The sequence below is a fragment of the Podarcis gaigeae genome, assembly GCF_964106915.1.
Source record: "Podarcis gaigeae genome assembly, chromosome: 8".
NCBI classification, from domain to species: domain Eukaryota; kingdom Metazoa; phylum Chordata; class Lepidosauria; order Squamata; family Lacertidae; genus Podarcis; species Podarcis gaigeae.
The window spans coordinates 90098858-90114364 of NC_139684.1; the positions used below are offsets into that span (position 1 = coordinate 90098858).

Below are 15507 nucleotides of genomic sequence, written 5' to 3' on the forward strand. Positions count from 1 at the left end.
GCTGTTTTAAATAGTTTAGTACAACATTTGAGTCAGATTTTTTCCCCCTTGTCTTCCTGTCCCCCCCCCCCCCGTTTTCTAAAAACTTGGTGCATCTTTTGGTCAGGTGCGTCCTATGGAGCGAAAAATATGGTACTTTACATTTGCTGAGGTAAAATCTCCACCCCCAACATTGCTTGCGGCAGTTCTGCCCTCGCCTGAATCTCCTCCATTTTTAAAGGAAACCTCTCTTTTTCATGGGCCCTCTTGGCCTCCCTGTCTCTTTCTTCTTGGGCTCATCTCTCTCTCTGTATCTCTGCTAGATGAAGGGCAGCAGCCATTCTGGTCTCTTCTCTTTCTTTCTCTGCTTCAACCTTAGACAATTCCAGTCTTAGCCTCATCATCTCTAACTCAATATATTAGGATTCTCCTCAGATGCAGCAGCTGGGTCATCCTGAGTCTCTTTGGCTTGGCGCTTGCTGGTCATTTTCTGACAGGATTTTTTTCTTTTTTTAATCAAATAACTTCACTCCTTTATTAAACTGGTTGTTCTGTGTCACTGGGTATGTTTCTGTGTGGGTTTTAACTTCCTATCCCACCTCTGCCCCCAATTAATATGCGACGACGCAATGGCTCTTCCCCCCCGGCAGCCTTGGGCCCGTTCTCTCTCTTAAATATAGTGCACCCACCTCACAGAACACAATTCCCACAAATGCCCTCCAACTACCTCAGGTTATCTTGTGGGGGACTCGCGTGAGGGAAAACTTACTAATTGGGAGTCTCAGGCAGGATTTGTTCAAATAAACATTAACGATTTTATTTAACAAGGAAGTTTATGACACAAGTGGATAAAACTTAGGATACCTCAGTTTACAATGTTATTTCCCTTCATGGTTTTCTCAGTTGTTTCACACGTAATACTTTGGCTCTTAACAAGGTGGCACTTTCTGCCAGTTACCCTACTCCCGAGGGACTCCAAGCCAAAGACCCAAGGGATCTCTGGTTTGGGAGTCTTCTCTTTCTAGAAGGATCTCTCCCCTCCTGACTGGGATGAGAGCTCAGCAGCCGGTCTCTTTCCAGCTCCTCCTTCTCCTGGCTCAGCCTCCCAGTTCCTTCCTGGCCTGATTTACTCTCCCAGGACACCACACACTGTCCTTCCCACTACGCTCAGAGACTCCTTTCTCTAGCTGGTGGTCTTTTCCTCAGAGTGGATGTTTCCACCCAGAACCAGCTCCTCTCACTCCCCATCTTCCCCACCTCCCTCCAAAGCTCCTAGCCATGGGGTCAAATGGGCCCAGGTCTCCCCACTCCAGGGCTCTTAGTCCGTCCGCTAAACCACATGGGGTGTCTTTGGGTGTAGGATATTCTCCTAGGTGCCCAAACCTGCCACTTCTCCATGTTCTTTTCTGATAGATCAAGACGCACGGCAAGGACGTTGTCCGAGTGCTGCCCTGAGCTTCTTGCAGCCTGATGCCAACAAACAGGCGTGTGTGTCCTGCTTGTTTATGGGAAGCAAGACAGGCCCTGTGACTGAAGCTCTTTCCACACTCTTGGCACTGAAATCGTTTCCCCCCACTGGGAACTCTTTCATGAATCATGAGTTTGGCCTTCTCAATGAATCTCTTTCCACATTTCAAGCACTGATAGGGTTTCTCTCCTGATGATGACAGAAGCTACTTCAACTTCCTGAATCACTTTGAAGATACATTTAAGAAGGCCTGGGCAGTTTACAGGAGCCTGAAAAAAATATTGGGGGGGGGTCTTATCTGCCCTGGAGGATCTTCCCCCCTGCTCAGCACCTTGCACCTCTGGTGGCCCTGCCCCTATGAGGGGATGGGGGCTGCTGATGGATGGAGTCTGAGGGGGAAGGAGAGCGGTCAGCGCCCCTCCTCCTTCTGTGCATCTGGCCAGAGCCATGCCTGCTTTCCTGAGGCCTTTCCTCTGCTTCTGCCCCCATGAAGGTTCCCTGATGGGAGGCTGTGGGGGCTGCAGACAGGCCAGCCCTTCAAGAGCAAAAGGGGGCCATCTTGGAGGGGGGTAGGCATAATATTAAGCCTTACTGAGAGAGTCCGAGATCGCCCGATTCTCCTCCCTGACTTCCTTATGGAGGGCTCTCTGGTCAGGATCCAGCAATGCCCATTCCACGTCTGTGAAATGGACAGCTACATCTTCAAGGCACACTGGACCCTAAAAGAAAAAGGTTGTCCTCTTAGATAACATAAAAGCAAACTGTTACACTTTGTTATTTTCTGCCTCTTAATTGATGTTCTGTATTAATTGGATTCTTTTCCTGCACATTTTATGGATGCATATTTTGATGTGTTAATGGAATTATTCATTGTGTATTTTAATGAGGGGCATTAAGAAGCTGGTGTTCTTCAAATCATTCTTCAAATCCTGTGCACAAACATTCCCGTTTGCCACATGGAAGGATCCCTTCTTCTGTCCCTCTGTGCTGTTCTTGCCGGGTGGGGATTGTTGGGATCCCAGAATGCTGTGTGAGATAGTAAGTCTGCAGGCTTGAGTCTGCTAGCTGATGCAACCGGCTGATGCAGTCTCTGCTCCACATTCCCTCACCCAGTTCTCCATCTCTGGAGGAAGGACAGCCAGGAACTGCTCCAAGATCACCAGGTCCAGCATCTCAGCTTTCATGTGCCTTTCTGGCTTCATCCATCAACAGCAAAGGTGGTAGAATTGGCTGCAAACCTCTCGGGGTCCTTTGGCCTCCTGGTAGCAGAACTGCCTGAGCTGCTGGCTCTGCATCTCTGAGCAAGGGGTCCTCCTGACCCGGGTTCTTCCTCACAGTGTTTTCCCAGATTCCCCCACTCCTCCCATGTTGGGTTGCAAGGCCTCTTCCTGCTTCAGGGCCAGCTGAGTCTTGCTCATCCATCTCTGTTCTCTGGACACCTCCAGGAGATCGGAAGGAGTCCCTAGGTCTTCTGCCAAGTTCTGCTTGTCCTAATGAGAGGTGCCAGAAAATCCTGTAAAGCAAATGCATTCTTCTACTACAAGATTGATAGACAGTCAGGAGAAGAGAAATGTTCCCTGGGCAAGCATGGATGAGTCTGAATCACAGCCCAGACTCGGAGTTCAAGCACTATATTCCCATATTCTTAAGACAGACTTCTGTCTTTGTTCTGAGGGCAACTCTCTCCCCCTTCAGACACATGGCTGCCTCCCACTGGGGGGCCTGGAGCCATCACTAGCCCTCTGCTCCTGCCTGAATTGGCCTCATCCTCTTCTCAAGCCATCTCTTCCTCCTGTGGGAGGGAGTTCCATGGGTCTAACTGTTAAGTTGTGGGTGAACATATCAGACGACACAGTAATTCGTCAAACAGCTCTTGTTTATTCACAGGTGTCAGAGCCGCCCCTAGGTCCCAGCTCACAAAGGACCAACACCCGGCTGTAGTTATGTACAAAAGTCTTTATTGAAGTTCAGTTTCCATTTCAAAGCTGCAGCGTGCAGCTCTACGTCTTAAAGTCTAGACCGGCGAAGTTCCGTCTGAATCTCCTCCCCTTCCACACCAGTTTAAGTCTCTAGCCTTGCTCCACCTCTTCCTTAACTCCTTCCTCCTCTGGGCCCTCCTGCCCGCTGGGGTTTCATCCTTTCTAGACTCTTCTGACGCTGACCCCCCTGATTCTTGCCCCTCCTTCCGGCGGGCCTTAGGACCTGGTTCCCTATCCGGGCTACCTGCTGTGCCGCTCGCCTGTACATTTGAACTTGGCGCGCGCGCCCAGCCGGCAACCCTCCTCTTGACCGTTCCCTCTCTCTCCGATGGAGGCGTGGTCAGCCCTGACTCATCTTCTCTCGCTGGTGGTGAATACGCTGGCCCTGATACCTGGGACTCCTCCCCCCCACTACGCTCTGGTGGGGAAGCTGGTCCTGATTTCCAACTGTTGCTCTGGGAGTCCCCGCTGGCTCCTTGCTTCTGGGGTGTCCCCCTTGGGACCCCCCTTGCCCTGGCCATCGGCGCCCCCTTCTGTGAATCTTCTGATTCGCTGGAGAGGCTCATGGAATCTCTCGGACTACTGTCATCTCCTATGCTGCCCTCGGATTGCTCCCCTTCGCTCTCCATCTCCTCCCCTCCCTGCGCTCCCGCTGCGTCCCTGACAACAGGCCAGAACAGAACTGAGCTGAAGGGTTCAGCCAGCCTGCTTATATAGAGCTCCAATACAACGCAACGGTAACCACTTTCTGTAACTATCCAATCACTGAATATCACTTTCAATCCCTTATTTGCATATGTGGAACTGAGTGAAAACTATCTACAGTTTCCCCCTGCTGGCCCAGGGTGAGAACTTCAGTACATAACACTAACTGCGCACTGCGAGATGGAAGGACTTTGTTTAGCACAGAGGCCAATTTTTATTTCTGCCTTCAAATGTTTCCATCTGGCTGCCACCTGGGCTAAGGAACGTGGCTGATTCCTCAATCCCATCAGGGTTCCTTTGCAGGCCCTTTTCTTCCTGACTCAGTGACCCCTCCCCAAAGTGTGACGTACTGGTTTCTTGTTCCTTTGTTGTTCAGTTGCTCTCTGCTTTCACAGAGAGAGGGTGTTTTTTTCTGTCTGCATAGTAAGAACTGAAGCATAGTGATGTAGCTATGATAAATCTCATCACTTCTGCGTGCTGCTTTGGTTCTCTGCTGAATGGGGGATGTGCCTGGAGCCTTATCAGAGGCTCAGGTCATCACGTCGGAGGCGATTCCGGAGGACTCGGCCGGAGGGGGATGAGCTTTATCAGCTTGGCCGAGCACAGGTTCCGACATTTTTGGCTTTGGGCCTAGAAGAACGGCAGAAGAACGGAATGCAGGTTATCTTCTCTGCGTGTCAAGAAGATTGATGAGAGGTGTGTGCTCAAGCCCCAGGAAGCCTGCCAGTCCCTAATTAATGGCAATAAGGGTGGACTTTGAACTTTTAGCCAAAAGCTCTGATCGGCTGCAGCAGAAGCTCAGAAAGCAAAAGCCTCATGCAGTGTGCTTTTGGAATACAGATGGCCAGTGCAAGAGTGACAGAGGCTCTTCGATTTGCGATGGGAATTCCGAAGCTCTCAAGAAGCTTTGCTAAGAAAAGAGGGTCTGTTTCATGTGATATCAGACGCCCCCCTCCCCCAGCTCCAATAACCGGAGAATGGGAGGCTAAGGATTCCAAAGCAAGGGGAATTCTGATGCTTATTGTGTCCCCTGAAGAGTTGTGTCTTTTGTGTGACAAGGCCTAAGCCAGAGAGATGTGGGACAGTCTCCAACAGTCACATTTAAGAACAGAGGCGGGCGCTTCTTTGTTCTTTTATGCCAAGTTGCATGATATGGCACTTGCTGATGGAGCAGATGTACGTGCTCACCTCATGGAAATGCAGAATCTAAGGCATGAGTTGCAACAGCATGGAATCACCTTTCCAGAGGCTGTGTATGCCTTCATGATTCTACATTCTTTGGGTTCAAGTTGGGAAGCGAATATCCCAAGACCGCCTGACTTTTGATTGTTAAATCTCAGTCTGTAGTGCATAGTGCCATTCAAATAGCGTGCTATGCATTTCAGAGCTTTCCAGTCCTTAACAGTAGGATTGTTGATGTGTCTGCTTAGCAAATTCGTGTTTACTGCAGTGTCAGGTCTCGAACATCTAGCAATGAGGTTTAGTTTGCCTAGCACACTTCTGTACAGAGTAGTGTCAGAAAATGCTTCTTCAGTATCATCTACCTGATAACCTGTTGTCATCGGTGTGTCTACAGGGTTAGCATCCATCAGGTTTAGTTTGGTTTACACATCAGCAATTTTCTGTGACTGTAGCAAGCGGTCTCTTGAATGCGAAGGAAGACTTGCAGACCTCGTGTTACTTGCAGCCTCCCTGGCTTTGCAGAGAGGAAGGGGGGCAGAACCTCTTGGCCCTGGCTTGGGGATCCCCTTGCAGGAGCTGAGCAGAGTCCCCACGGATCCATCCCCTGCAGCCCTGGGACACCCCCACCCCACTTCTCCCCAATGCACCCTAGGACAGAAAAGAGAGGAAACTCACCAGATGCCAGAAGGGAAACTGAGGCAGCTCCTGCACAGGAAATGAAAGCCCCCTCCCCCTCTTGCCGGGAGGACCTGTTTCTGCCCCCCTGCAGCCCAATTCTTTTTAACCCTTGCAAGGTGGAGCAAACCAAGCTCACATTCTCTCTGAGGCTGTTCCAAGAGGAGCCACATGCATCGCGGACATCCAGAAATGAACCCGAACAAGGCAGGAGAGCTCAGTGGGTAGAGCACGAGTCTCTTTGATCTCAGGCCCCTGGGTTCAAGCCCCAGGCTGGGCAGAAGATTTCTGCCTGGCCGGGGGTGGGCTAGATGACTTTGGGGGTCCCTCATCATGACTCCCTGGCCCTCATGGCTGTTCTTCTGAGCCCTTGCAAAGCGAAGCTCTCCCTTCTCTCTCAGGAGCCAGGGCCCCAGAGGGGTCTTCTTGGGGGGACCCTCCCCTGCAGCCCTGGGACCCCCCATCTCCCCAAGGCGACTCACCGGATCCCAGAAGGCGACCCCAGGCAGCACTTGCGGAGCAGAGAGACAAAAGCCTGGATGGGGGCGGAGCTTGTGCTCTGGGGAGCCTCCTCCCTTTATTCCTCTATAGGAAGCCAGCTCGGCACCCCTTAACCCTTTTGCTGGTCCCTCTCTCCCTGCGGATTTTTATCTCACCAGCTGCTCAGAGAGCAGCTCGATGGTTGTTTACATCATGTGAGTGTCTGAGAGCGTGAGACAGGAAGTCTCAGCACAGTCTCAGTACTGTGAAAAGTTACTTTCGCTTCTGTGTGAAGTGCGCTCTTCTGTTCTGGTGCTCAGAGAGAGCAGGCATGCTGGTGGATTCTCTGTGTATAGACAATGAATAAAGTAGTTTATAGCTACTGATTGTCTCTTTCTTCTGCAATGAGATGCCAGAAGACGAGTGTGCTCCTCTCAGGAGGGAGGGGTTGCTCATTACCAGTCTCTCTGGACTGAGGAAGATTTACAGCCAGAGGGTGACCACCGGAGAGATGTCTCGGTGTCTTGGGAAGGTGGCGGTCTTCCCAGGCGCTTTTCCAACACCCCGGGCGTGGTGCAGGCGCAGAGCTCCTCCATCCGGGGACCTTGGGGGCCTGACGAGCTTCTCCCTCCGTGGGGAACAGATTTCTGAACACCCTTTGCTTCAGAAGCTAGAGGAAAACTCTGCAAGTGTTTGGCTCCAGGGTCCCTTGAGAGTTGTTTCCGACTCTCTGAGCAAAGAGGAAGAAGAAGAAGAAGAAGAAGAAGAAGAAGAAGAAGAAGAAGAAGAAGAAGACGAAGAAGAAGAAGAAGAAGAAGAAGAAGAAGAAGAAGAAGAAGACGAAGAAGAGTAGTAGTTTGGATTTGATATCCCGCCTTTCACTCCCTTTAAGGAGTCTCAAAGCGGCTAACATTCTACTGTTCCTTCAAAGAGAAATGAACTTGTCCAAGCCTTGATTTTAGCTTTTTCAGCCAGCTCTAACTCCTTTTAAGAGGTCCAACTGTATTTTTTAAGAGAACTTTAAAAATGAGACCAGACTTTCATAAATCCCTCCGATCACACTCTTGGCACTGAAATGGCTTCTCCCCTGTAAGATTTCTCTGATGGGAAGTGAGACTTTCTTTCCTGGTGAAGCTCTTTCGACAATCCAAGCACTGATATGGTTTCTCCCCTGTATGAATTCTTTGATGGGCAATGAGACTTTCTTTCCAGGTGAAGCTCTTTCCACATTCCAAGCACTGATATGGTTTCTCCCCTGTATGAATTCTTTGATGGGCAGTGAGACTTTCTTTCCTGGTGAAGCTCTTTCCACATTCCGCGCACTGATATGGTTTCTCCCCTGTATGAAGTCTACAATGAGAAGTGAGATGGGCCTTCTGATTGAAGCTCTTTCCACATTCCAAGCACTTATAGGGTTTCTCCCCTGTATGAATTCTTTGATGGGAAATGAAACTGTTCTTTCTAATGAAGCTCTTTCCACACTCCATGCACTGATAGGCTTTCTTCCCTGTATGAAGTCTACGATGAGAAGTGAAACTGTGCTTTGGAATGATGCTCTTTCCACATTCCGCACACTGATAGGGTTTCTCCCCTGTATGAAGTCTACAATGAGAAGTGAGATGGGCACTCTGTTTGAAGCTCTTTCCACATTCCGCACACTGATATGGTTTCTCCCCTGTATGAATCCTACGATGGGAAGTGAGCTTGGCCCTCTGACTGAAGCTCTTTCCACATTCCATGCACTGATATGGTTTCTCCCCTGTATGAATCCTTTGATGGGAAGTGAAACTGTGCTTTCTAATGAAGCTCTTTCCACATTCCGCACACTGATATGGTTTCTCCCCTGTATGAAGTCTACGATGAGAAGCGAGATGGGCACTCTGATTGAAGCTCTTTCCACATTCCAAACACCGATAGTGGTTTTCCCCTGTATGAATTCTTTGATGGTAAGTGAGTGTGGCGCTGTTAATGAAGCTCTTTCCACATTCCAGGCACCAATAGGGGGTTTCCCCTGTATGAATTCTTTGATGGGAAGTCAAACTTATTTTCCAGGTGAAGCTCTTTCCACATTCCAAGCACTTAAAGGGTTTCTCCCCTGTATGAATTCTTTGATGGGAAGTGAGTGTGGCGCTGTTAATGAAGCTCTTTCCACATTCCAGGTACCGATAGGGGGTTTCCCCTGTATGAATTCTTTGATGGGAATTGAAACTTATTTTCCAGGTGAAGCTCTTTCCACATTCCAAGCACTGATACGGTTTCTCCCCTGTATGAATTCTTTGATGGACAGTGAGACTTTCTTTCCTGGTGAAGCTCTTTCCACATTCTAGGCACTGATAGGGGTTTTCCCCTGTATGAATTCTTTGATGGGAAGTGAAACACTTTTTCCAGGTGAAGCTCTTTCCACATTCCACGCAATGATATGGTTTCTCCCCTGTATGAATTCTACGATGGGAAGTGAGCTTGGCCCTCTGACTGAAGCTCTTTCCACATTCCACGCAGTGATATGGTTTCTCCCCTGTATGAATTCTACGATGGGAAGTGAGGTTGTGGCTTTGACTGAAGCTCTTTCCACACTCCAAGCAGTGATAGGGTTTCTCTTTTGTATGAATTCTTTGATGGGTAGCGAAACTCTGTTTCCAAGTGAAGCTTTTTCCACATTCCAAGCACTGATAGGGTTTCTTCTCAAGGGGATTTCTTTGATGGGAAGTGGAATGGGAGCTCTGACTGAAGCCCTCTCCACAGTCTGAATCCTGATATGGCTCCTCCACTGTGTGGATTTCGTTGTGGTCTCCCTTGTTCTTCATTTCCAATTCATCACCACCTGAAACTAAGAGGCAAACGGATTAGAGTCTCGGGAAGAAGTGCTGCCCCAAATTATGAAACAATGCTAATTAATGCTTGGGACAGAGAAAGAACTGAAGGGATGTAGATGTTATAATATTCCTTTTGTTCTGTATAGTTTCATATACAAATCAAGTTGAATACTAGATGTTTTCTCTCTCAAGTTTTTAAAAGTACATCTTAACCTGGTAACGTCATTTTGTTCAGATTTAAATAAGCATCTGTACTATCTTCATAAATAAAATGTGCTTTCATTATCATCTAAAACATGGCCGATTTCTTTAGTGGCTAAAAATTTAATGATGATGTGCATCACCTTAAACCAATTTTCATAAATTCTCGACATGCAGCAGAAACTTGTCATATCAGCATTATTATTATTATTATTATTATTATTATTATTATTAAAGTTTCCTTACTTAAATGTTACATTTTTGTGAGAAGTTACAGGGGACGAGGCAGGGGGCCTTCTCGATAGGGGAACCCACCCTGTGGAACGCCCTCCCAACAGATGTCAGGGAAATAACTATGCAACTTTTAGAGGACTTCTGAAGGGACCTCAGTATTGGGAAGTTTTTAATGTTTGATGTTTCATTATGCTTTTATATTTGTTGGAAGTTGCCCAGAGTGGCTGGGGCAATCCAATCAGATGGGAAGGACAAAAATAATAAAATTATCATTATTGTTACTACAGGGTTCACTGCCTGAGATTCAAAAAGCCTGGCTCTGTTTTGGGATGGAGTTTGTTTGGTTCAGTCGTGGAATCTGTGCCATCTCCAATGTCAAGCGACTCTTTGGTCAACCAGAGAGAGACAGAAGCAAGAACAAAGCAGGAAACGTGACTGGAGCTACTTCAACATCCCAAATCACTCTGAAGCCTACACTGAAGAAGGCCTGGGCAGTTCAGAGGAGCCTGTCCATGTTTCACAAAGGCAGAACTGGAGGAAGAATATTCACAGGGAAAGCAATCAATAGCCATCCATTCAAGGTTTGCTGTGGGAGTGTTAACATCCCAGGTGCTGCGGGTGGCGCTGTTGAGCCCCATCAAAATATCAGAGGTTCGTCACATAGAGAGATGTCTTGCATTACAAAACAGATAGGATGATCCAATAGGGAGCCTTACCGAGAGAGTCCAAGATCCCACGATTCTCCTCCATGACTTCCTTATGGAGAGCTCTCTGGTCAGGATCCAGCAACGCCCACTCCTCGTCTGTGAAATGCACAGCCACATCTTCAAAGCACACTGGACCCTAACAGAAAAGGAAAAAGGCTGTCCTCTTAGAGAACATTCACTTGGCTCTGTTGTTTTCTACAGCGGCCAGACCCCTCTCTGCCTTCCTCATCCCTCCTCTCTCCTGCTGCAGCTTCTGCCTCGGAGTCTGGGCTGCTCTCTGCCCCAGACTCCCTCTGCTCCCTGAGCCCTCTTCCCTCTCCAGCTTCAGACACCTCCCCCTCCTCCCAGTCGCCTCCCTCTTCTCTGGCTCCTCCCACCATTCCTCTGCGTCCAACTGTGCCCAGCCAGTCTGCATCCAAGCAGTCCTTCCCCACAAGGCTCCTTCCCCCTACCTGATCTGGGTCCACAGCTGCTGCCTCCCCTCCACCACCATGAAAAGATGAAGGAGCAGGTCTTGGTGGCATCATTCCGCCACCTGGGAGAGAAAATGTAAGTGGGAAATTGTAAGTGCATCTCTAAGTGCAGATGGGGCTTGTCCAAGTCTCCCCTGCTAGCTTCCGGTTCCGCTCTGCTTTAATGGAGGCAGCGGGAGATCATTGGAGAAAGACAAACAAGGATTATAGAGGGTAATTCTCCTTGCAAGTTGCCCCCAGGGACAGGGGGGAATGGGCTTCACTCCCAGTTCGTCTCGGTACCAGGCTCCGGCTCCGGCATGGATTGCGGGAGGCAGGGAGGCGCTGAGTGAAAAGCCCTTCGTCTGCCAAAAACCCTCCTTCGCTGCCATTAAGAAGCAGAGGTTCTCCTGTCAATCAGAGCTCAATTTGGACTAACGTACAGGCATTGCTGGAAGAGATGAGATCATAAACTGCAGAACTGAACCAGCTGCAAGGTCTTTAAGGTTTGAATCTGAGAGAAGACTTCATTTGGTGCAAAAGACGGTGTGGGGGAGGGGAGCCTACGGATTCTTTATATAAAGCTTTATTCTCTACACTAATGAATTGACAGCCTGCGATTGAATACTAGTTCAAAATATATATGTACAGGTGAGCAGGGATGAAACTGGATTCCAGATATGGAATATAACATCAAATGGAACTGTGTGTGTAAAAACAAAAAGGAAAAAGGGAGGGAAGCTCTATTTTGCAAAATGTTTACGCTGGAAAATTAGAGCTGACTCTTCCCCATCCTTTATTATATACAGACTGAACTGATTAATGCTAAAAGGACTTGGAATTTAATCTAATTGGATAAATGCACATTTATCTTAGGCCAGACAGAGGGATGTAAGGAATCTGAAAGTTGTGTAGGAGCTGATAAGGTTCACTACTGAGTCAATTGCAGTTTGACCGATCCCTCTCTTTCCCAGGCAGAGAATAAAAATGGCGAAAACTGATTATTTATTGGGACAGTGTGATTTTTGCAGCTGCTGTTAAAGTTGCCAAACAACGAAGCACATGACAGAGCGATGGAGAATTTCTGAAACCACAATGGGATATTAGCTCCGCCCAAGGAATGATGGAGAACAGCAACAACCAGGAAAAGATAAAATATTTTACAAGGACAGGAAATAACATCACGAACAGAAAGATTGCCACACATGGGAAGAGTAAGGATATCGCTGGAGTGCCTCACTTGTAGTTTTATATATTATTTGTATAAAGGATTCTTATCTTGACAGGAGGGTGTCAAGGAACTGCCATCGGAGCCAGAGGCGGAGGGAAGGCTCCAGAGGGATGCCGGAGAGGGTCCCAGTAGGGAGAGAGGCAGCCCATCTGCTGGGGAAGGAAATCAGCGTAGCACCAGTGGAGAAGGGGGGCAGAAGGGGGAATCAGCGAGGGGGCTCCAGGACTCCTAGCCGGAGACCAGCGGGGAAGGCACGGGTCCTCCGCTGCCCACACCCTCCCTGCGCAGAAGACTTCCGCGCAGGGAGAGTAGGAGGAGACTTGGCGTCAAAGAACTCCTTTGCTGGAAGAAGTTCAAGAAACGCCCACTGACGGATTCTGCCAGCGACTGAGACAGCCACGAAGTGAAGGGCTGTCCAGACAGAAAGGGTTCACCCAGGTAACCTAGCCAGGAGTGGCGACAACGTACGCACGAGCAACCCCTAGAACCATTACAGAGGGTAATTGAAAATAATAAGATTTTGGAATGCAGAAAACAAGAAAATCATCAAACCATCAGTTTTAGCATGCGGGGGGGCACCTATATTATTTAATTTGATATCTTAAAAATTGGTATTAGTAATTGTATTGTAATTTCGCATTGTTATAATGAGGCCATTAATGAACTGTAATTTTAAACTAATCAAATTACTATCGTAAACGTCTCCCCTGCTGAGTACATTTGGACATTTGTACCCATTTCATATATTAGTTGTGCAAAAATAGAGTTCCACGCCTCTGAGCTCTGGGCTCCAGGTGTCTTCCCCCAAAAGATGTAAAGAACTCACAGATTAGTTTCAAAACCAAGAGAATGTGACAAAACGGGGGAGAAAACACTCCTTCCTCCTTACCCAGAGGCCTCACTCTGGCGTCCAAGGGAGTCTTCTCTGCCTCAGAAGAATCAAGACCCATTTCTGCCAAAAGATCCTTCCTCTGAAAGAGCAACAAGGATTCAAAACAGAGAATGGGGAGAAGGGTTAGAAAAGGAATGGCAGAGGCAAGCGCTTTCGGGGGACAGAGGTGAAAGCTGCTTCCTGCTTCTGCTAGACTGGTGTCTGGGGTTGGCTGCCAGGACCATGAAACATTGGTCCTCAAGGATCTTCACTGGCTCCCAGAACGTTTCCCAGCACAATTCAAAGTGTTGGTGCTGAACCTTAAAAAGCCCTAAACGGCCTCAAAGGCCCACTATACCCAAAGGAGCGTCTCCATGAACTGAGGTCCACTTCCGAGGGTCTTCTGCTGATTCCCTCACTGTGGTAAGTGAAGTTACAGGGAACCAGGCAGAAGACCTTCTCCACAGTGGCCCCCACCCTGGGGAATGCCCTCCCATCAGGTGATAAGGAGATAAGAAAATGCCTAACTTTTAGAAGACATCTGATGTCTTCTTATGCTTTTATATGTGCTGGAAGGCAGATGGGTGTAGTATCAATAATAATAAATAATAATAATAATAATAATAATAATATGAAGAAGCAGAAAAATATGATCTGTTCCTAGATGTTTTCCAAAAAAGGATGGGCCATTACTCTCCCTCCTCTTTGGAGCCCCTTGGGAATATCCAGAGGAAAGTCTCTCTCACCTGCTGCTCTGCCTGCTTCCTCTCCTCTGACTGACTCAGGAGGAAACCTTCGGCCAGGGCCACCGCCTGGGAACTGGTCTCCGCTCCGCATTCCCTCACCCAGTTCTCCACCTCCAGAGGAAGGACAGCCAGGAACTGCTCCAAGATCACCAGGTCCAACATCTGAGCTTTCGTGTGCCTTTCTGGCTTCAGCCACTGATGGTCAAGATGGTAGAACTGGCTGCAAACCTCTCGGGGTCCTCGCAATCCCCCACTACTCCCCGTTTCCATGGCATGGCCTCTTCCTGCTTCAGGCCCAGCTGAGTCTTGCTCATCCATCTGGGCTCTCTGGAAGTCTCCTAGAGATCGGAAGGAGCCCCTTGGTCCTCTGCCAAGTTCTGTGTGTCCTAATGCAAGGTGCAGCAAATCCTATGAATCAAACACATTCTTCTATTATAATATCAAAGCACAGCCAAGAGAAGAAGAATGTTCCCTGAGCAAGTGTAGGGAGAGAAGGAGGAGGAAGAAGTCATGACTGTGAATGACAAGTGAGTCATTTGTATGACGTGTAATTTGGAGCCAGGGCAATAGTGGGGGTCCCTCCCCACCCCACTTCATAGTCCAGAGCTTCGCCCCAACCCAGTCATATCTGCTTGGGTGGCTTGGTGAGCAGCAGGGCTCATGTCTAGCTCCAGCCACCGTCCCTTGGGGACTTCCTGCTCTGGGTGGAACTGCCCTGGAAGACACCTCAGAAACTGGCCCCAAATGCAGCGGTTGGGTTCTCAACTGGGTTCCCTCTTTTACTAATGGCATTTCTATCCCACCTTTTCTCCAACAGGCTCCAGGTGGTGTCCGGGACTGGACCCAAGAGGAATGCTGGAGACCCCCTTCCCTCCTCCTGAACCTTCCCGAGAAGAGGAGGACAGTATAGATTTACAACAGTGGTTTGCAGAAGGTCATAGTTCAGAGGCTGCAGAGGGGAGAAGCTGGGAAATATTGGGAGAGCAGCAGGAGGAAGAAGGAGCAGCACCACCAGGGGAGAGACAGCTGACAGATTCCCTCATGGAGAAGCAATTCTGAGAATGCTCCTTTGGAGGATGAATGCAAGTGGCCCCGGAGAAAGAGCCTTTTCTCAGCTGAAGAGGAAACAAAATCAACTGAGATCCGCAAAGTCCTGAGATCCATCATGTTACCTCAGCCTCGGGATGCACAAAAGGAGAAGCGACGCAGTTTCTCATTTGATGGGACTTTGCTTTCCGGAGCTGCTTCCGAGGGCCGCCTCCGCCCTCCGCCCGGCCCGCCTTGGCCCCTTCCCGGGGCAGGGAGTTCCGCAGGCTTCCCCCGAGAGGAGACCCACCAGAGCCCGGCAGGCAGGCAGGCGAGGGCCAGGCCGGAAGGGACGTCAGAGGGGGAGGAGCGGCCCGCCTTCCTTCCTTCCCTGTCCTCTCTAGGAAGCCAGCTCGGCGGCCCTTAACCCTTGGCGAGCTGCTTCCCCCCTGGGTGAGGCGGTCCCTTCCCGGGAAGCCTGGATGGGGGCCGAGCTTCGGGGGGGGGCGCTGGGCCAAGACGGGAGAAGATCCGGAGAGCCTGCAGGATCGGGCCCGGGGGGAGCAGCAAGCGGGATGGGGCTCCAGAGCCCCCCTCGCCCATCTCGGGGGGGGGGGGCGTCCAGAGGATGAAACTCTGCCCCCATCTTCCCGCAGCCTCGCTCTTGCTCTTTCTCGCACAGCAGCTCGGCTTGGCCTGCTTTGCATATCCAGTGGTACCTCGGGTTAAGTACTTAATTCGTTCCGAAAATAGTCCCT

The 15507-nt window shown here is 49.4% G+C and overlaps 1 protein-coding gene across 3 annotated transcripts in view; it reads right to left on the reverse strand.

The window, feature by feature from the left end:
* Positions 1-770: 770 nt before the first annotated feature.
* LOC310851392 (uncharacterized protein) overlaps positions 771-15507 on the reverse strand; it is a 28060-nt gene continuing 13323 nt past the window's right edge. Inside the window, exons 3-8 of one of the 3 annotated variants that reach the window (XR_014567739.1) lie at positions 13724-13951; positions 12996-13077; positions 10876-10958; positions 10433-10559; positions 6471-9295; positions 771-2960 (exon numbers count right to left, since the gene is read on the reverse strand). Coding sequence is in view for 2 of the 3 variants with exons in the window: in XM_083753738.1 (XP_083609864.1) it covers positions 7509-9289; positions 10433-10559; positions 10876-10958; positions 12996-13077; positions 13724-13951 (2301 nt within the window). In the remaining variant the exon portion in view is untranslated. Of the gene's footprint in view, positions 2961-6470; positions 9296-10432; positions 10560-10875; positions 10959-12995; positions 13078-13723; positions 13952-15507 lie in introns of those variants that run through there. The other 2 variants (XM_083753738.1, XM_083753739.1) reach the window with 2 other exon arrangements.